The 22,252-nt window shown below is 43.2% G+C and overlaps 1 protein-coding gene across 9 annotated transcripts in view; it reads left to right on the top strand.

Moving 5' to 3' along the window:
* The window catches only part of Ctnna3 (catenin alpha 3), a 1,585,684-nt gene that overhangs the window by 163,009 nt on the left and 1,400,423 nt on the right, over positions 1–22,252 (top strand). For all 9 annotated transcript variants that reach the window (XR_010060727.1, NM_001426985.1, XM_039099277.2 and 6 more), the window contains exon 5: positions 4,927–5,046. Coding sequence is in view for 8 of the 9 variants with exons in the window: in NM_001426985.1 (NP_001413914.1) it covers positions 4,927–5,046 (120 nt within the window). In the remaining variant the exon portion in view is untranslated. The remainder of the gene's footprint in view (positions 1–4,926; positions 5,047–22,252) is intronic.

Raw genomic sequence — 22,252 nt, 5'->3', positions numbered from 1 at the left:
CAGGAGAGGAGGAACATCCCTCAAACTAAGTCAACCTTCTGTCTTTTTGAAACAGACAAGCTTCACCAGGTCCATCTTTATCCCCTGGGCTTCAGCTTTTATCTACAAGGTAAAAACGGCCCTGAGAGTCTACCTGTGTGTAGTTGCGGAGGGTGCAGAATGCATACCAGAAATTCAGCCAACACCATCTTGGAAATGTTATACCACTCCTCCACAATGACTGCCTGTAAGGAGGGGCAGTGTAGTGAAGAGCATAGTCATGGCAGTGTTAAGGGACCCAGGGCACTTTAGTATCAATAAACAGGAGAGATGAGTCCTGACAATGAAAACCCAAGCGAAAATCTCCACATTATGCAAACCCTGACCTTCAGTTAAAGCACTCTCTTGAAGCATTACCGGGTTTTCTCTGGCTATAAACGTATTACCTGGGAATACCTCTCCCTCTCCCTGTCCCCTCTCCCTCTCCCCTCTCTTTCCCTCCTCACCCCACCTCTCTCTCTCTCTCTCTCTCTCTCTCTTATTTTGAAGTCTTACAGGTGTTTCTTCTCAAGTTCCCTGGAGTTGTGTAAGGTTTACATAACTAAATGAGAACACGACCACAGCTTTAATTAGAAAGAATAATTTTTAGGGAAGAGAAAACGTAAAACATAAAGAACATTTTAAAATGTAGTGGAACCTACCTTACAGTAATGGATTCATAGAATACACTGTTTAGAGTCCTGGATCCGGTGTGATTTTGATTTAGACATACCGAGAAGGGACCAAAAAATGGCCAAGACTCAGGAAAGATCACACGACCAGATACACATTTAATGTAAAGTTTATCAAAACTATGTTGAAAAGATTTTGTGTGTGTGTGTGTGTGTGTGTGTGTGTGTGTGTGTGTGTGTGTGTGTTGCAAGAGGGGGGAATGAAAAGATTTCAGCTGTGTTTAAACCGATGTGGAGGAGGCTGTGGTAGGGGCTGGTGAGACAGCTCAGCGGGTAATTTCCCAGCCCGACAGCCCACATTTCGTCTCTGAGGCCCGCACAGCCGAAGGAAATAACTGTCATGTATTTTGACTTGTACATGTGTGTCATTTCACATGCAGACACGTATACCCACAGAGAGAAAATAGCTAGAGAATATTACAAAATAGATACACTAAATTACATAGATAATAAACACAAATTAAAGAAAATAAGGCATATAAACAGATGGGTAGAGTTGGCTCACCCCGGGGACTCTGGTGTTTCCTGCTCTCTGTGGTTCAACTCAGGTTTCCTCACGTCTTCTGTTTTGTGTAACCCCCTCCGTCACTCTCAGTGATCTTTAAAACGTTTGCTGTACCCCACTCTCTCCTCTCACTTGCACCCCACTTTCTAAAGAAAGATCACAGACATTGGAGTGAAGACCCTAGTCAGCCAAGCTTTCTGAGGCCCAGTTTAGGCACTAGACTGGGAGTGGACTCTGAACTCCCTTTACTGATGTGAGTGTTCATCGGAAGGCATAACACAGTGGTAAATGTTAATGCTCTACCCATTTCTGGTTTCCACGACTACTTTCCCCTGTAATGTTTAAGTTCCCCAGTGAAGGAAGTCCGTTCTATATTCACAGCACTTTGATGAGAGGAAGTGTTAAGTGGTATTTGTTGGTCTCAATTTGCTGTCCCTCTAGGAAGCGTCTCGGTCTTCTCTTCACATTGGACTGAGGTAAACACGGTGCCTTCACAAAATAGAGGACGTAACCCAGTAGAACAGCAGTTACACTCTTTAGTGTTTGATATGTCGAGGATCAAATATGGGTCTGTCTCACGGTGTCACAGTTGTAGTGCTTAAATGGTGAAATCTCTCCCCCGTAGGCATAAATCTATGTGACAGCACAAGATGAGGATATGGGAAATTCATGACATGAGAGAGCAAACGACAATTACGTCAGTTGACATCCTCAGTCACCGACCCTCCAAAGCATGCTCTAATTCACTAAAACAAACCAAGGGTTGAGTTTCTTGTGAGCCCCCTTTACTTGATTCTCAGTAACTGGAAATATTCTGTGACTTCCTGCAAGTTGCCACCTCTTTCTCCAGCATGCTGTTGGAGAACGGACAGGATCAACCCGACGTAACTCATCGGTTACAGAGCAAAAATGAATGAGTGTTTGCAGAACATGCCACCTATGCTTCTGTCACAAAACATGCCAAACATGCAAGCACTCTTCCCTCCTTGAATGCACACAAGCTCCGAGAGATCTTCCTCTCTGAGTCCCGCTGGGTGACCAGCTCTTTGTGGACCCTCTGCTGACAAAAGGCACATCTCAAGCCATGACACCAACATGTGGAAGCAGTTAACTTTTCATACAGCTGTTGGTTTCCATGATTGGCATGTGAAAACTTGATTAAAAATGCCTTCGTTAGCCTGCCCCACATGTGGCCCATACATATACAACCACTAAACTAGATAAGATGGATGAAGCAAAGAAGTGCAGGCCGACAGGAACCGGATGTAGATCTCTCCTGAGAGACACAGCCAGAATACAGCAAATACAGAGGCGAATGCCAGCAGCAAACCACTGAACTGAGAACGGGACCCCCGTTGAAGGAATCAGAGAAAGAACTGGAAGAGCTTGAAGGGGCTCGAGACTCCATATGAACAACAATGCCAACCGACCAGAGCTTCCAGGGACTAAGCCACTACCCAAAGACTATACATGGACTGACCCTGGGCTCCAACCTCATAGGTAGCATTGAATATCCTAGTAAGAGCACCAGTGTAAGGGGAAGCCCTGGGTCCTGCTAAGACTGAACCCCCAGTGAACGTGATTGTTGGGGGGAGGGCGGTAATGGGGGGAGGATGGGGAGGTGAACAGCCATTTAGAAGGGGAGGGGGAGGGGCTATGGGGTTGTTGGCCCGGAAACCGGGAAAGGGAATAACAATCGAAATGTAAATAAGAAATACCCAAGTTAATAAAGATGGAAAAAATGCCTTTGTTAGCATATATTAATGATGGATTTTATTAGGACATTTTCATGTATAGGTATAATGCACTTGATAGTGTATGTCCTCTCCTAGTCTTACTCATCTCTTCCCTCTTCTCAATCTGAGGATTCCCTCTCTCTCTCTCCCTCCCTCTCTCTCCCTCTCTTCTCCTCCCTCTCTCCCTCCTTCCCTCTCTCCTTCTCCCCCCTCCCTCTCTGTTTCCCTCCGTTTCTCTCTCTAGGCATGCACCTTTTTTGTACATGGATGTAGAGACCAGAGGGCAACATCACATGCCTTCCTAAGTCACCCTCCACTGCACTAAAAAACATTTTAGGCTCATTTAGTTAAAATTTATGATATTATTAAATTATTTACCCACTTCCCTTTCTCTCTCCAATCCTTCCCATGTACCTGCCTCTGTTCTCGTTCAAATTAATGGCCTCTTTTTCTTTACTTGTTGTCACACACACACACACACACACACACACACACACACACACACACACACGGTATGCTCTCCCTGAAGAAGACTATTTCTCTAACTTTCAGCAACTATATTAATGCAGCCTGTGGCTCTTTGTTTAAGGTTGAGGCCCTGAGTTTCCCTCCTTTCACATTAACACATCTATGGGTGTCCTCCTCATTCAGTCAAGTGTAGGCAGCCATGTGAGTGAGACTTTATGGGCGTGGCTTGTCTGACACTTCTAGGAGTTGTAATCTCACAGCAAACGGTCCCTCTGGCTCTTGCAATCTTTCTCCCACCCATTTCTTCAGCAGTGATCTCTGAGCCAGAGGTAGACATGTCACTGCCACTGGATGTCACAGCTCTGCACTTGGGTTGGCTGTGGTTTTCTGTAATGACCTCTGTCTGCTGTAAAGAGGCTTTCCCTTGATGAGGGGTGAGACTCCCCTTATCTATGGCTATAAAGACCAATATTTAGAATGTGACTAGGGGTTAAGCTGGCTTAGTAAGGTGGTGGTGCAGCTGGCTCCTTGGCTAGGCTGGCTTTGATCATGGGTGGTGGCTTTACCTGTGCTTCCCAGTGTTGGTGAAAGACCACGGGGGGGGGGAAGACCCCCACTCAAATCTCGAGACGACGCAACCCCCAAGAACTCACGAGAAACCGGTCTTGATGTAATAAACAAGAGGTGTATTTGAGAACCAGAGCTCTGGGGACTACATGTATCTCACACAGGAGACAGAGGACCCTGAGCCCAATTAGGGGAAGGGATTTGTAGGGAAAATTACATAGGCAGTTGGCAACAGTCACACAAAGCAATTTCATTGGTTTGTAACTTGGGCTCAGTTCAACTCTAGGCCGCCCTGCTTCTGGGGCAAGCTGACCCTAATTCTCGTTTTTCTCAGGACTGTTGAGTCAGGCCTTATCGAGGCCAGATGGTTTGTGGTGGCTATAGCCAGGCTACGTCCCCAAAACATGTTATGTTATTCTTTGCTGTGAGGAGCACTTGTCCTCACAGCAGGGTCAGTGGGGGACAGTTTAAAATCTTTATTCTTTCACTGGGATCACAGATACGAGCAGCCACCACACCTGACTTTCCCGTGGACTGTCGGGATTCAAACGCAGCTTCTCAAGCTTTTGAAGCATATACTTTACTCATTAAAACCTCTCCCCAGCCCTAAGAAACTTATAATATGACTTTGTTAGACTTAAAAGTTTGTTAAATCTCATTTTTGGGGGGTTATCCTAAAGGATGGAAATTCTTTTATTTTGAATGACATATACTCTTATTAGAATGAGGACAGAATGGACCTCTCTTTCATGTATATTGGTGCTACACATACAGTTTGTGTCCCTTTATGATCACCCCTAATTAGTCCATTGAAAGACAATTAGCATTTGCTGTCTCTGAATTATGGTGGGTAAAACCGAAACACATTATTGACTCCATCAGCTAGCGGAGAATTTGAAGATGTGTCACTGTTACAACCTGCTTTTCTTTTCATTTTCAGTTCCAAAGAACATTCAAGTCTCTTAAAAATGTTTCCAACAAATCTGACCTCCAGAAAACCTACCAGAAGCTTGGGAAGGAGCTGGAAAGGCTGGATCGCTTCGCCTTCAAACGGCAGCAGGTAGGACTCGTTGCTCTTCCCCGCCTGGAAAACACGAGCAATTCAGGCTTCCTGCTGTCCCACCGGTCAGAGGTGCAGACAGGTCGGGGAGACTTATCGTCTAATGATTGGGGCAGAAATAGCTTGGTTTGATCGCCCTGTGTTCATCTCGCTACCTACCGTTTTCAGTGTGGTCCTGGCTTTTAGGTGGGTACTTTAGGGGTTTCTGCACAGGTCTTTTATTCCTTTTAAAGAGGATTCCTGCGGTTTCGTGAAGGTCTAACTACCCTTTGGTAATGACACAAAGAGCTTCTTTGAGGGCTTAGCCACTTGGCTTTTGTGTTTGGTAGGGTATAACCAAGGGGATTTAAAAAAAAAACCCACCCAAAGACCAGGAAAAGGGTGGGGACGAACCTGCCAACTGAGGAAAGAGGCTCACCAGTATTCAACCTCTAGCTCTGCTTTCTGATCGTTGAAGATCAGGAAAACCTTGATAAATGTGCCGGGTTAAAGGGAAGTACTCTTAACAAGTGCATGCCTTTTGGCTCGCTTGCAGAGTCCCAAGATAATCCAGGAGACAAATCAAACCTTTATACGGTTCGTAATAAGACCGGTACTGTCCACACCCAGTTTTCATAAGGATACATTCCAAGTGTCCTGGAGCCGACTCTGCCGCAGTGGCTGGCCGTCCTTCCCAGGCAGAATTGGCTGCAGTTCCTGTATGGCCACTAGGTGTCAGGGTCGTCAAGCGTTTACTTTGTTGGAAGGTTTGGATCAGCGCAGTCCCTCCGCGGTTTAAATTAGGTTGCATGAAAACTGAGAACTTGCTCAGCGATAGATAGCTGGTGTCTAGAATCATGGCTACATGGATATCTGTCTGCAGAGAGTGCAGTCGTCTCGCTGTTGCCTGGTTCACAAGATCTGGGTCTTTTGTGTATGAGTTTTGAAAGCAGTATTTTCGTTAAACCACATTAAATCCATATGATATGGCTTAGAAATTAGCCCACGAATAGAATTGTGTTCTAGGTTCTTGCTCTATCATAGATGTGAAAAAATTCTCTCCAAAATCGAGTATTTAACCTTTCTGTGACCTTATTTCTCTAAGAGTTACATTTGTTTTAGGAAATATTCTAGACTAGGGCAAAATTTGACAATACTTTATACAGAAAAGGAACATGATATGCGTTTAAGCGCTTTTTGTTTTTTGTTTTTTAACTACTGCTGGCCTGGGTGTTAGCAGACATAACACAGGGTGTCAGTGTTGGCCGAGACTCATGGTCAGTCCCTGGTTTCTGTTCTTCACCACTCACACCTCACTGCACTGCTTTGGCTTTGAGTCGTTTTTTTCAGTTCAGTTTTGTTCCCAAGATCCTGTTTTACCACCAAGGGGTGTTTTGTGTTGGCAGCCTGTCGTCACTCCCCTCTCAGCCGATCTGTTCTCATTAGCGCGTTTTCGATGATTAGATTCTTACATTAGCTAATTGCAAATGTGGAAGAAAGTAAGTACTTCAAGGGAGGGAGGGCAGAGCTCTGGGAGGACGATACTGAGGGCAGGCAACGTATGAGGAGAGGAGATAGCGAGCACGTGTGATTGTGTGTATGGATACCATCCATGCTGCTCCCTAAGCCACCACGCCGTGGCACATAGTAGGACTAAAACATTTACCAACGGAGTCACTAAACATCACAGCCGTACAGTGGAGTCAGTTTTAGTAGTAGCATTTGTAGATGAGACCGTTGAAGAGTTATGTGACTCTCCCATGACTGTGGGGCGGAGGGGAAAAGCTGGATTTCAGGCCTAAGTCAGCCCAACTCCAAAACAGGAGTCGGCCTGGCTGGGCGAGGCTTTAGGGTCGGAACGTCAGCTGCTCTCTGACTGCGTGCCATCTGTCTTTTATCTTCCATTCCTGTGCCTTCAAAGCTTAAAAAATATCTGTTAAGCACACAGTGAAAAGTACATTTTTCCCCCTTTTCGTCTTACTGGGAAAGAATCTGAACTCTGTAAAATTGCTAATTCAGCAAGACAGCTTCCTTGTTGTTTGAGCTGGATACAGAGACTTCGTGACTGGTTTTCTGGTCCCATGGTACCCACTGGTCTTTGCTGCAGCAGAATGCAAAAGGCGGGAGGATAGGGTCTGTCGCCTCCTCCTTGGTGGATCTTTCTCAGTCTCAATATCTGACCACCGCAGTTCTCCGACTGGTGCAGTTGTTGGGCACGCCCAGTGAGTTTTGTCTCACTTTGAAATGCAGGTGGGATTTATGCCTTACGTTCTTGTGCACAAATGCTAACAAATTGTTGTTTGCCTGATTTCAGGTGCTCTCCTAATTTATTTTGCTCCTGTATCCACTTTGGCAAAAAAGAAAAAACAAAACAAAACAAAAGAAACTACTAACATCACCCAAGCTCTTAAGTTACAGTTGGCAAGTCAATCAATTGTAATAAGTTTTATGGGTTCATTCATTAAATTTTCCTTCCTATGAAATATTTATATGTATTAACCCGTAGCTATCTTTTATAGAGATTTTTATAAGTATACACATTTCTTTAAAAAATTTAAATGCTACAGAAATTTATTTTACTTGAACGCAGTGACTGTATTTTAATATCTTAGTTGAGAGATTTCTTTCTGAACAATAGGTTGTTGTGCCTTGCTTTAATTCTCTTTAAAATATTCCTTAGATTTTACTAAGAGAGATATGGAGCATGTTTATGTGCAGGCTGTGGTACATGTGTGAGGTCAGGGGACCGCTTGTAGGGATTGGGTCTCTCCTCTCACCAGGTGGCTTCCTGGGATCTGGCTTGCACCAAGAACACTGAGCTACTAAACCATCTCACGGCCATGGCTTCCTCTTCCAACCTGTCTCTTTTTGAGAAGTCACTGCGTGCCGTGTCTTAACACGAGCGGGCTTTGGTTGTCCCTTCCTACCGAAGAATGCTCACGCTTGAGTCATATCAGACGAATCCGTGTCTTCCCAAATTCAAAAGGAGTAAAGTCAGAAGTACCATTGGTGGACAGAGGAGAGAGAGGCGGCTGGGTTAGAGGAGGGGTGGGCACAAGACGGAGGAAGTGGGTGACAAGCATCATTAGTGTGAGGATTGGGATGCTCGTTTGTCAGGATCTGGGAGAAAACCTGTCACCTGTCCAGACTTCATCCTATTGGTACCACATCAGCATGGTGACAAGAAGCACTGGCTGTTGCCTACATCCCAGACGTATGTGTTACCCCAAGCAGTTACAAATCAAGGCATCTCCCCGGGGTTTCAGTTTTTTATGAATAAAGTAAGATTTACTAATTTGGACTGTAACTTAACTTCTTCCTCTCTCCTACCCTTAATGCTTACAATAGTGTTATAAAACACACCTCATTTTCACCAGCTTCTAAGTCCTTTGTTACAAATCAAAACTGTCATTATTGACTTGAGTATTATACGGGCTAAACGTTTGTATATTGATGCAAATACATTTGAAGTTAAAACACTGTTCCAGATACAGGCCCACATTAAAACACAGCACACGCCCTTGATTCTTGTTTCCTTGAACATGCCTGTTATTCTTCCTTTCTGACCTTTATACAAGATTTATATAACTTGGTATTTAGACTATCCAGCCCCTCTCTATTTACCTATTTAGCTACTAATCATTCTTTAAAGTCACACTGAAGCCTTGTCTCCTTCTTGGCACCTCATCCAATGTCCTCAGGTCAATATGTAACCTTCATTCTTAGCATTTGCCTGTGAGACTCTAAGGAGTGTCCAGTGTGGGCTGTGTAATCAGCCAGACTTCGAGTGTTTGCACTGCCTTGGGCACTTGACTTCTTTTAAAACTCGAGGAAAACAGTACCAGGCTTGAGCCTGTTTTGAGAAGATATGATAAGGTGTAAAGAAAGTCCTTTAAAATTTATAAACAGTTCAGCACAGCATCTAACACACTTAGTATTAATAGCTTTCATAATGTTGTTTAGTGTTAATCTCACGAACCCACTTCTTAGAAGTCTGTAAGGACGCCTTCTCTATTTATACACTTTCCCACTGCATATAGACTTCAGCGCTATCCTAAAAATATAATACGGAGTGATTTTGGATGTGTGTTGTCTGCTGGCTGGCAACTACAGGCACGGAAAGAAAGTAAGATCCCTCAAGAAGGGAGTTAGCACGGGGCTGGGTTCAGTTGGTAAAATGCTTCCTGCGTGGGCATGAGGACCTGAATTCAACCCCAAAGTCCAGCGCTAAGGTGTGCGCCTTTAAGTCAAGTGCTTGGGAAGCAGAGGCTGGAGGATCCCTTAGAGCTTGCCAGGCTGTCTAACCAAATTGTGACCTTCAGGTTCAGTAAGAGTTCCTCCTCCAACAAAGTTAGGCAGAGAGTGATTGAAGAAGATACCCAACATAGACCTCTGACCTCTTAATGCATACACAAACACATATGTACACATACACACACACACACACACACACACACACACACACACACACACACACACACACACACACACAGAATGGGAAGAGGATGGCAACATTTGGTTTCAGTATGCCTGCCTTCACAGTGATTTATTTCTCTTGAGGGACAGAACAATTATAGCCCTCAGTGCTTGTGCTAACACTTTCTTAGGGGATTAGTGTTTTGGACTCAATATTCCAGCCAAACTTCAGTTTGTGTAATAATGCAGTTCTTCTAGGTTGTGCACCTGGCACAAAACGACCCATTCTCAATGATGATACTCGGGAGTGATGCACTCTCCTCTTTTTCCAAACTTCAATGCCTTTCAGATGATTAGACGACCAGAAGGAATATAATATTCAGTAGAACTGAGTTTAAAATAAAGTCTTATCAATGAAGGAACTTAGAAATGAATGTCACGAAATTTACTTTGTAAAAATGCCTTCAGCTCTTAGGGTTTCTTAGTTGCTTGTGGTTCCTTGTCCAGGCCCCGACATCATATACATACAAGTAATAGTATACAGACTGAGCATGCTGTGTTTATGAATGTAGGCAGACATATGTAAATAAAAATAAACAGGTAAATAAAAAAGAAACAAAATGCTTTCAGGTTAGTTAACAGCCTTCAATTACACAGTAAAATCCTACTTGCTATCTTTTTGTCCTTTCCATGATAACTGTCCAAATGTGGGTGAAAGGTAACATACAATAAGAACCATTGACAGCAAAAGAGAACGTCCACACAATTTTGGTAAGAGTGTAAACGTGCAGTAATTGTGGAAAACTGTATGGGAGTTCCTTAGAGAGAGAGAGAGAAGAAGGAGGAGGAGGAGGAGGAAGAGGAGGAGGAGGAGGAAGAGGAGGAGGAGGAGGAAGAGGAGGAGGAGGAAGAGGAGAAAGAAGAAGGAGAAAAAGAAGAAGAAGAAGAAGAAGAAGAAGAAGAAGAAGAAGAAGAAGAAGAAGAAGAAGAAGAAGAAGAAGAAGAAGCAGCAGCAGCCAGTAATAATCAATTGTGGAAAACAGTATGGAAGTTCCTTTAAAAAAAAGCCAGTAATAATCAACATCAGGCCTGAGTACCGTTGATCTTTGTGATGAAAGTAAGGACTTCAATTCCACTTATAGATTCAAGAAAGGACCCAGGTAGCACAGCCATTAAACTTTCTCAGTGGTTGAGGGTTCCAAGCATGATAACGGGGGCAGGAGCGTCACCAACTGTCCTGTTTAAGTGTGAAAGATGTGAGCTACAACAACTACTGGCCTGGTAGGCTGTGCCTACTAGTGTGGTAATGGCATGGACATTAGGAGAGTAACCAGTGCTTTCTGATTAAATTTTCTGTTAACTGGGCCAGACTCCATGGCCAGGTAGGTCCTAGGAAAGAACCCAATACTACGATTCTGCTAAATAGATTTAATAACAAATTACTCTCGAAGTGCTTTTCTATGTACCCACAGATCATAGAGTCTCTCAACCCTCATCAGCGAAGATTCTTTTTTTTTTTATTTTTTATTTTTTTTATTAACTTGAGTATTTCTTATATACATTTCAAGTGTTATTCCCTTTCCCGGTTTCCGGACAAACATCACCCTCCCCCCTCCCCTTCCTTATGGGTGTTCCCCTCCCAAACCTCCCCCCATTGCCACCCTCCCCGCATAGTCTAGTTCACTGGGGGTTCAGTCTTAGCAGGACCCAGGGCTTCCCCTTCCACTGGTGCTCTTACTAGGATATTCATTGCTACCTATGGGGACAGAGTCCAGGGTCAGTCCATGTATAGTCTTTAGGTAGTGGCTTAGTCCCTGGAAGCTCTGGTTGCTTGACATTGTTGTACTTTTGGGGTCTCGAGCACCTTCAAGCTCTTCCAGTTCTTTCTCTGATTCCTTCAACGGGGGACCTATTCTCAGTTCAGTGGTTTGCTGCTGGCATTCGCCTCTGTATTTGCTGTATTCTGGCTGTGTCTCTCAGGAGCGATCTACATCCGGCTCCTGTCGGTCTGCACTTCTTTGCTTCATCCATCTTGTCTAATTGGGTGGCTGTATATGTATGGGCCACCTGTGGGGCAAGCTCTGAATGGGCGTTCCTTCAGTCTCTGTTTTAATCTTTGCCTCTCCCTTCCCTGCCAAGGGTATTCTTTTTCCTCATTTAAAGAAGGAGTGAAGCATTCACATTTTGATCATCCGTCTTGAGTTTCCTTTGTTCTAGGGATCTAGGGTAATTCAAGCATTTGGGCTAATAGCCACTTATCAATGAGTGCATACCATGTATGTCTTTCTGTGAGTGGGTTAGCTCACTCAGGATGATATTTTCCAGTTCCAACCATTTGCCTACGAATTTCATAAACTCGTTGTTTTTGATAGCTGAGTAATATTCCATTGTGTAGATGTACCACATTTTCTGTATCCATTCCTCTGTTGAAGGGCATCTGGGTTCTTTCCAGTTTCTGGCTATTATAAATAAGGCTGCGATGAACATAGTGGAGCACGTGTCTCTTTTATATGTTGAGGCATCTTTTGGGTATATGCCCAAGAGAGGTATGGCTGGATCCTCAGGCAGTTCAATGTCCAATTTTCTGAGGAACCTCCACACTGATTTCCAGAATGGTTGTACCAGTCTGCAATCCCACCAACAATGGAGGAGTGTTCCTCTTTCTCCACATCCTCGCCAGCATCTGCTGTCACCTGAGTTTTTGATCTTAGCCATTCTCACTGGTGTGAGGTGAAATCTCAGGGTTGTTTTGATTTGCATTTCCCTTATGACTAAAGATGTTGAACATTTCTTTAGGTGTTTCTCAGCCATTCGGCATTCCTCAGCTGTGAATTCTTTGTTTAGCTCTGAACCCCATTTTTTAATAGGGTTATTTGTTTCCCTGCGGTCTAACTTCTTGAGTTCTTTGTATATTTTGGATATAAGGCCTCTATCTGTTATAGGATTGGTAAAGATCTTTTCCCAATCTGTTGGTTGCCGTTTTGTCCTAACCACAGTGTCCTTTGCCTTACAGAAGCTTTGCAGTTTTATGAGATCCCATTTGTCGATTCTTGATCTTAGAGCATAAGCCATTGGTGTTTTGTTCAGGAAATTTTTTCCAGTGCCCATGTGTTCCAGATGCTTCCCTAGTTTTTCTTCTATTAGTTTGAGTGTGTCTGGTTTGATGTGGAGGTCCTTGATCCACTTGGACTTAAGCTTTGTACAGGGTGATAAGCATGGATCGATCTGCATTCTTCTACATGTTGCCCTCCAGTTGAACCAGCACCATTTGCTGAAAATGCTATCTTTTTTCCATTGGATGGTTTTGGCTCCTTTGTCAAAAATCAAGTGACCATAGGTGTGTAGGTTCATTTCTGGGTCTTCAATTCTATTCCATTGGTCTATCTGTCTGTCTCTGTACCAATACCATGCAGTTTTTATCACTATTGCTCTGTAATACTGCTTGAGTTCAGGGATAGTGATTCCCCCTGAAGTCCTCTTATTGTTGAGGATAGCTTTAGCTATCCTGGGTTTTTTGTTATTCCAGATGAATTTGCAAATTGTTCTGTCTAACTCTTTGAAGAATTGGATTGGTATTTTGATGGGGATTGCATTGAATCTGTAGATTGCTTTTGGTAAAATGGCCATTTTTACTATATTAATCCTGCCAATCCATGAGCATGGGAGATCTTTCCATCTTCTGAGGTCTTCTTCAATTTCTTTCCTCAGTGTCTTGAAGTTCTTATTGTACAGATCTTTTACTTGCTTGGTTAAAGTCACACCGAGGTACTTTATATTATTTGGGTCTATTATGAAGGGTGTCGTTTCCCTAATTTCTTTCTCGGCTTGTTTCTCTTTTGTATAGAGGAAGGCAACTGATTTATTTGAGTTAATTTTATACCCAGCCACTTTGCTGAAGTTGTTTATCAGCTTTAGTAGTTCTCTGGTGGAACTTTTGGGATCACTTAAATATACTATCATGTCGTCTGCAAATAGTGATATTTTGACCTCTTCTTTTCCGATCTGTATCCCCTTGATCTCCTTTTGTTGTCTGATTGCTCTGGCTAGAACTTCAAGAACTATATTGAATAAGTAGGGAGAGAGTGGGCAGCCTTGTCTAGTCCCTGATTTTAGTGGGATTGCTTCAAGTTTCTCTCCATTTAGTTTAATGTTAGCAACTGGTTTGCTGTATATGGCTTTTACTATGTTTAGGTATGGGCCTTGAATACCTATTCTTTCCAGGACTTTTATCATGAAGGGGTGTTGAATTTTGTCAAATATCAGCGAAGATTCTTTTTGCAGCAGATGGTGATTAACGCAGAGACCCCATGGCCAGCATGCAGAGAGTAGTATCCTGTGGCCTGCTTGGCTTTAAGAAGCCGGTATAATCAGGATTACTATCCAGTCACAGATGAGAGGGCAGGCAACTGTAAGGGCAGTGGACAGCTGCAGCATCACATTGTTTGCTGGCTGTGATGGGGCCAGCGCACACAGACGCAGAGTGGCTGTGACTGAGTGCACAGTCAAGACAGACAAAATCCCACCATAGATGAGGGAGGAGGTCATGAAATCTCAGCCCTCGCTGAGGATGGCCACCGGGAAGGCAAGTCAATTTTCTTGAGGGATGAGGTTCTTGAGAGACTGCCCACACTCCAGGAGATAGTCCTACATTCACGCACACACACAGATGTCACTAAGTGGACTCCATCCGTCTAAGGACAAAGTGCAGGATATTGGAAGTGGATATTGGAAGAAGAAAGAGGATGGGGGTCAAATCTCAAACAATAAAAATGTGACCAGTAAGCTAAAAATGTAAGAAATAAAAAATTCAAAAAATTAAATAAAAAGAGTATTTAAATTAAATTTAAGTAAAAAGTGATGTGACCCAGACACTCAACTTCTGGGTGTATATCCAAAGGGAATGAAGCTAGAGTCTCAAAGAGACAATGGCATTGCTACTAGCAGCCAATATGTGGAAGCAACCCAAGTGCTTCAAGTGGGGGGCATGGATAAAGGAAGCAATGGTACATCACAGGCAGAAGCTCCTCCCCCCCACCTCTACCTCCCGCCCCACACTCCCCGTGTGTGTAGGTCATGGATATAGAAAGAGACTGTGGAATGGGAGGGAGAGCTCTTGAGAGGGAAGCAGAGTATGAAGTAGATACAACAAGAAAACAGAAGGGATAAGAAGCAAGACAGGTCAGAAAGGGGGGTTGGCGGGAACCACAATGAAGGCAAAGCCAAGCCACATATTCGTATGAGAGTCCTGTACAGGAACTCATATGTTGTATAGTAACTTAAAGAAACACTGGAAAAGAAAACATGACACATAATCCCCAGACAAAACATTCTTTTTCTTTAAAGAAGGAAATCCTTTTGTTTGTAATAATATGAACGAACTGGGAGGGCTTTAGGTGAAATAATCTAAGAAAGAGAGAGAATGTGTTATTTTATTTATGGGTGGAATCAAGGCAAGTCAGAGGGTGTATTTTAGTCAGGGTTTCTATTCCTGCACAAAACATCATGACCAAGGAGCAAGTTGGGGAGGAAAGAGTTTATTCAGCTTAAACATTCACACTTCTGTTCATCACCAAAGGAAGTCAGGACTGGAACTCACACAGGGCAGGAAACAGGAGCTGATGCAGAGGCCATGGAGGGGTGTTACTTACTGGCTTTTCCCCTGACTTGCTCAGCTTGCTCCCTTATAGAACCCAAGACCACCAGCCCAGGGACAGCACCACCCACAATGGGCGGGCCCTCCCACTTGATCACTAGTTGAGAAAATGCCTTATAGCTGGGTCTCATGGAGGCATTTCCTCAACTGAGGCTCCTTTCTCTGTGATAACTCCAGCTTGTGTCAAGTTGACACACAAAACCAGCCAGTACAGGGTGGAATCTAAGCAAGTCGGAGGGTGGGACCCAGAGTTAAGGGGATGCCAGGACGAGAGGATTCCAGTCAAAGGACATAAGCTTCCATCTTTAATATGAGTGAATTCTAGGACTTCGATGTGCAGCGTGGGTGGAGCTTAGCATAGCCATCTGCTTATAGCAATCCCTTTGTATTTATTTTATAAGCACACTATATAAATATGCCAGATATAGGATAATCTCACAATTACCCTTTAGAACACCTTGAATGTACTCAATCTTTGTTGACTACAAATAAAAATTAAAAAAGGAGAAAAATTGCAGATGGGTAAGGACTAACCACAGAGAATATATTACCAGCTGACCCTTGAATTTAAGAACTGAGGATATAAGACTCCATAAAGCTGAGCTTGTGGTTAGCATATAGTAAAGAGGAAAATGTAAGGTTCCAGCCACATAAAGATATATGAAGAGACAGGAGTCAGGTGCCACCTCGTCCCGGGTGGTGGGAGTGTCGCCTACTGAACAATGGAAGGCAGATGGAGCCCTCATTCGAGCTCTCAAGAAAGTGGAGGTTGCACACATTTTATTGCAGACTTTTGAAGATGAGCATACATTTGGAGTTGCCGAGGTGCAGTCTAAGGAAAAGTGGCATTAGAAACTGGGGGATGGGAGGCGCAGAGCTTCTGAGGAATCCATAAGCAGGAGATTCACATCAATGACCGTTGTTACATGAAATACGCTAATTGCTCGCTTGGGAGAAAATCCTTCCTTTCTCATTCTGTAATGATTTCAGCTCCCTTGAAAGATTCCTGATTAAATTATTCCTTTTAAGAGTAAGTGGGCCAAAGACTGCTACATTAAAATATTCATGTCTATCTTAGATGGCATTCTGTTTCTTATTTACCAAGTCAAGTAAAACGATTATTTATGACACTTATAAATCTGCTTCTGAAGATCTCCAAGCAGTTCAGATATCATAGAAGGACTCATTACAAGTCATTTAAAGTGTTGACTATTACAGCAGCATGGCATGCCAAGACTCCATCCGCCCCCACCCCCCATGCTTCATTCTCTCGGACGCATAGCTTAGTGATGTGCACACTGGAAAGGAGATGTTATTATACATGTATATTTTAAAAAAAAACCTCTCCACCCTTTATGTAAAAACATGGGAGGTACTCAAACGCCCCCCCCCCCACTCCTGGGTACAGACACAGAAGAGTTACGCACTCACAGAGATAGATGGACATTGTGCTCACTGCTGTAGCATTTATAACAGTCAAGATATGGGGCTAGCCTGGAGGTCTAGCAACAGATAACAGAGAAAGGAATCGTGGCTTATATACAACAGCATTTTGCCCACCCATAAAGAAGAATCAAATAATGTTATTTGAAGGAAAATGTATACATCCCCATATACAAATATACACGTACACACACACACATAAACACATGTACACGCACAGGGGTGCATTGATTATTAAAGGTTATTCCGAGTCAGCAGATTCTGAGTTATTTCTGTTCCTTAGTCCAACTTGTTGCTGTAGCCACCCAACCATTCTCACTACTCCATAAACTACGGATCTTTTACGGGGTAATTTCCTTTTCTTAGTTAAAATCTGAAGAAAATTATGAGCCCTCTCCTTAAAAAATGAATGTTCAAAATGACTCTCCATCTAAAATTTGGTTTCTGCTTTGATAGTTAACACTCAGGACAAGTGGGCCTCTTCTATTAAATTCATAAGTAAAACCGAGAGACAGATTTCCAGTCAAAGGCTTGCTGTTCTGTTCCTGTCCGCTGTCTTCAGAGCTCAGTTTATTGCTCTCTTTGATCACTGAGGTGGGAGGCTGTTGATCAGACCACATTCCAGATGATTCTCATGCACCAGAAAAGATTCATTAAATTTTTTTACAAGGTTGTTTATTGTATGATAACTTGCCTTGTGAGCAGCTTATGGCTACTTTATAGTGGGGAATGTTTATTGAAATAGTTAAGGCTTTGTTATGGGTTGTTTTTAAATTTACTAGGCTGACAGAAGTATCAGAGGTGGTAAAGCATTTCAGCCTTAAGTGTGGTAGCTACTTGTGCATGTCTTAGAGTCACCAAGTCCATAAGATTGCGGATGAGAGCTGAGGTGGACGGAACCAAATCCTAGGACAGTTAACAGTGAAAACAGCTTGGCCATCTCTTTTGAAGCTACCTTACTATTAGCACAGACCAGTTGTACAAGGTGATAGGTTTCATTGATATTTCATACCTGTACCCAATGTACAGGTGAAAGGATGTCTTGCTAAGGCAGACCAAGGAAAGACTGTTTTCCTGAAACAGACACGGGTGAAAGAACGTTTTAATACAGAAGACACGGGGTTGGGGATTTAGCTCAGTGGTAGAGCGCTTGCCTAGCAAGCACAAGGCCCTGGGTTCAGTCCCCAGCTCCGAAAAAAAAAAAAAAGAAAAAAAAAGAAAAAAGAAAACAGAAGACACGCGAAAGGATGCTTGATAAGGAACTATAAATATGACCCCACAGACAGTGGGAGACAAGCAATGTGCATTGGTTTGGTTTGCTCTGCCTCCCAGTTCTTCACTATAGACTCACATGTATTGGTTCACCTTACACAACATTGTTGAGCTCAACTTGTGGTAATGCTGCCATTGAGAGTTTCTACTCTCCCAAAAACTGCTTGGAAGGTTCCTGAGGCAGCTTGTCGCTTCTGTGGCCTCACCTCAGGCTGGTTGGTGAGCCTAGTGGTTTCTTCAGGATTGAACTACAGCTGCCTGTTGTCTGCCTGCTGAAAGGACAAGACTGTAGCTGCTGAGTTGTATTTGGTGTTTGCTATGGGACTGAACTGCTGCCCCAGATCCAGTTCCCTGCTGAACAAGTCCACGTCCCCGCTATCCTAATAACTTTTCTCTCCCACCTCCTCTGCTGGGGTGGTGGGCTAGAAGAACCTAAAGGTAGGTTGCAAAAAATTTATGTCTACACCTTATGTTTTATTTTTCAAGCTTAATAAAATAAGTCAATAATTAAAATTGAACCATTTCAAACTGGCGATGTGATGCTTTGGCGCAAATACAGCGAGAATGGCTAACAACATAAAGCTAATTAATGTCAGAAGTTATTCCTCTGTGGCTGGAGCCTTTTGGTCAACATCTCATTCTCCTTCTTCTTTTTCTTCTGGTCATGACAACTGCTCTTCTACTCTCTGTTTCTGTGTGTCCCATGTTCTTAGATTCCACGTACAGATAAAGCTGGGAAACCTTTGACTCTCACTGTCTGGCTTCCATTTTGTATGGCATATACCATGCTTTCTTTATGTGTTCCTTTGTCAGAGGCCTCTTCTGTGTTTACCAGGTCTTGGCTCTTGCAGAGAGAGCTGCAACGTGCATAGGAGTTACCTACCTCATTCAGATCATTAAGACAGGGGCTGGAGAAATGGCTCAGCAGTCGATAGCCCTGGCTACTCTTACAGAGGATCCGGGTTTGGTTCCTATTACCTACATGGTGACTTATAGTCATCCATAACTCCAGTTTCAGGATCTGGATCCTCTTCTGGTCTCTTCAGTCAGCAGACATGAATACGGTACAGTTCTCATACACACATGTGGGCAAAATACTCTTACACACAAAATAAATGCTAAAAAACCATTAAGATATCAGTTTAATTTCCCTGGATATATATACCCATGAGTGGAACTGCTAGACCACATCGAGTTTTATCTTCATATTTTTGAGGGCATTCCATGCTGTTTTTCACAAAAGCTGTACTAATTTACATCCCCTCCAATGTATAAGCATTGATTTTCCTATCCACCCGTTAGAACATTTATCATATTTAAATGTTTTCATTATAGCAATCTCAATAAGTAAGAGCCATAATGTGTTTGCGGCTTTGACTGCCTGATGATGAGTGTTATTGAGCACCATTTTGAGTACCCATTGGGCAACTTCATTCTTCCTGGGAAGATGTCTGTGCAGGTCACTTCTGAACTGACTGATTTGGTTATGCTGCTGTTGATCCATCCGAGTTCTTTGTGTATTTGCTCTCTGTTGTGGGCTGTATTAACGATAGCCATTCCAACTTGAATGAGCTAGGATCTCAAAGTAGGTTTAACTTGCATTTTATTACAGTTAAGAATGTTGGATATTTCCCCAAATGTTTACTCACCATTTGCATTTCTTCTCTTGAGAACCATTTCATTTTTAACTATTAGCTGGTTCCTTTTGGCATTTGGTTTAAAAAAGTTTTCTCCTTACCTCGTTCTTCCATGGATTGGTAAGGAACATTACTGCACTTTCCCCCCCCCTCAGCCCACTGTTAAAAGTTGGAGTTCATGTTCTATAATATCTAGTGACATTAAACATGCTCATCCCACATTTTCTTCTAATTTGTGGTGCTCCAATCCTTCTCGGATGCACCGTCTTCTCACTCGACTTGAGATCATGTCATCATCATCATCACCATCACCATGTTTAACTGTGGTATCAAATGCCCCGTGTCTCTTCTTTACCTCTATTAAAATTTTAACTTTCCCCCTAGTTTGCTGTAGCTGAATCTTCTACTGTTAATGAGTTCAAGCTACTGCCGACCTCCATGAAGGTGCAGTGTTTGTAGGCCCAGAGTAATTCACCCTGCAAATACAGAGATTCTCAAAGTATCCTTCAATCTTATACAAAGTGTCTGTGGATTTTCCAGCTTTCTATTGGGATGTTGCTTAGACAGATCCATAACTGCTTCACAGGCCAAGGTCATTTCCCTGGGTGGGGTATCCGGGTTTTCACAACAAATATTTACATAACATATCCACTGCACTTTCTTCTTTCTTTCTTTTTCTTTTTTTAAATTTAAATTATTAGTTTTTACTGATTCACTTTACATTCTGTTCATTCCCCCCATCACCCCCTCCCATAATCCTTTCCCCCTCCCTTCCCCACTTCTCCTCTGAGAAGGTGACCCCTCCCCCTCCCATATACCCTTCCCCTGGCACTTGAAGTCTCTTCTAGGCTAGGCACATCCTCTCCCACTGAGGCCAGACAAGGCAGCCCAGATAGAAGAACATACAGGTAACAGCTTTTGTGACAGCCCCTGCTCCAGTTGTTTGAGACCCACATGAAAACCAAGCTGCACATCTGCTGCACATGTGCGGGAGGCCTAGCCCAGGCTCTGGTAGCTGCATTGTTTCTGGTCTTCAGTGAGGTAGAAATGACTCTCAATGCTACTTTGTAGACTTGCCTTTGGAAAGCTGTTTACCTGAGAGGTGTTTCACCAGATTCGTGTGCCTCACCTCCAGGTCTCCCCACATTTCAGCTTTTCATTGGTAACATCTGTCAGCTCCCCCAAAACCTCTTCAATTTGACATCAAAGGCACTGTGTTGGCTTAGTTTTATGTCAATTTAACAGAAGATGAGAGTCCCTGAGGAGGAGGCAGCCTCAATTGAGAAAATAATCTCCATAAGATCAGGCGCTAGGCAAGCATGTAAGGCATCTTTTAAAATTAGTGATCAGTGGGGGAGGGACTCGCCCATTGTGGGTGGGGCTGCTCCTGAGAAGGTGGTCCTGGTTTCCTATAAGAAAGCAGGTTTGAGCAAGCTATTGGGAGCCAGCAGACAAGAGCACCCTCCACAGCCTCTGCATCAGACCCTGCCCTATTGGAGTCTCTACCCCGACTTACTTGGAGGATGAACAGCAATGAGGAAGCACAAGCCAAACAAAACTTTTCCTTCTGGAGTTGCTTTTGGTCACGGTGTTTCATGAAAGCAACAGAAACTGTAAGACATGGAGAGGATCTCCTTGGTCTTCAGTTCCTATATGTGCCTTTTGAATTCTTTCTATATCTGAAGATTAATCACTGTCAGTTGTGTAATTGGCAAATATTTTCTCTCATTCTGTCCGCCGATTGTTCCTTTTGCTGAGCTGAAGCTTTATAATTTCCTTGCCAAATCATCATCTTCTTCTTCTTCTTCTTCTTCTTCTTCTTCTTCTTCTTCTTCTTCTTCTTCTTCTTCTTCTTCTTCTTCTTCTTCTTCTTCTTCTTCTTCTTCTTCTTCTTCTTCTTCTTCTTCTTCTCCTCCTCCTCCTCCTCCTCCTCCTCCTCCTCCTCCTCCTCCTCCTCCTCCTCCTCCTCCTCTTCCTCCCTCCTCCTCTCCCCCTCTCCCTCTCCCTCTCCCTCTTCTTCTTCTTCATCATCATCATCATCATCATCATCATCATCATCATCATCAGAAATTTACTTCCTATACGTATATCTTGAAGTGGTCTGCCTACGTTTTTTTCTAGCAGTTTCAGATTTTACATTAAGGTCTTTGATCCATTTTGAATCGATTTTCCTGCAGGGTGAGCAACACGGACTTAATTTCATTTAATTCTTCTACTCCTGGCTCTCTGGTTTCCCCCAGCATTTTTTATTATTATTATTATTATTATTATTATTATTATTATTATTATTATTATTATAAAGTGTATTTTCGGACAGCTTTCCGTTTTGAGTTTATTCTTGCTGACTGAGGATAGAACTCAGGTTCTCATGTGCACTAGCTACACATTCTACCAACTGAGCTTAGCCCCAGGCTACCCAATGGACAGTTTGACACCTTGTGGACCACTAGGTGGCTCTAGCACAGCCCCGCCCCCAGCTCCCTGTCTCAGGTGAGGCTTCCTCTTGGAACAGCTGGGTAGTTCTAGGTTCCAGCTTTGTTGATTGGTGCGCATGCGCAGGCACGCAGACACGCAGGCACGCACTTGTATTTATTTACCGTTGTCGCTGAATGTTCTATTTCTACCACATCCTGGCTGTTCTTCTTCTTTTTTTAATTGTCAATGACTCCCAGTTCTTGTCAGAGTATATTTGTGACCATGTAGCTGCATTGCTTCAGTTCAATTTTTTTATTCTTATGGTTGCTGGAAGTCATAGCTTCTCTGTAGTGGAAAGAGATTCCTTCTGCCATTTAGAAGCTGAGCAGAG

Source organism: Rattus norvegicus, chromosome 20 (assembly GCF_036323735.1).
Source record: "Rattus norvegicus strain BN/NHsdMcwi chromosome 20, GRCr8, whole genome shotgun sequence".
In the NCBI taxonomy this organism is placed as follows: domain Eukaryota; kingdom Metazoa; phylum Chordata; class Mammalia; order Rodentia; family Muridae; genus Rattus; species Rattus norvegicus.
This window is presented reverse-complemented; position numbering and strand designations above follow the sequence as displayed.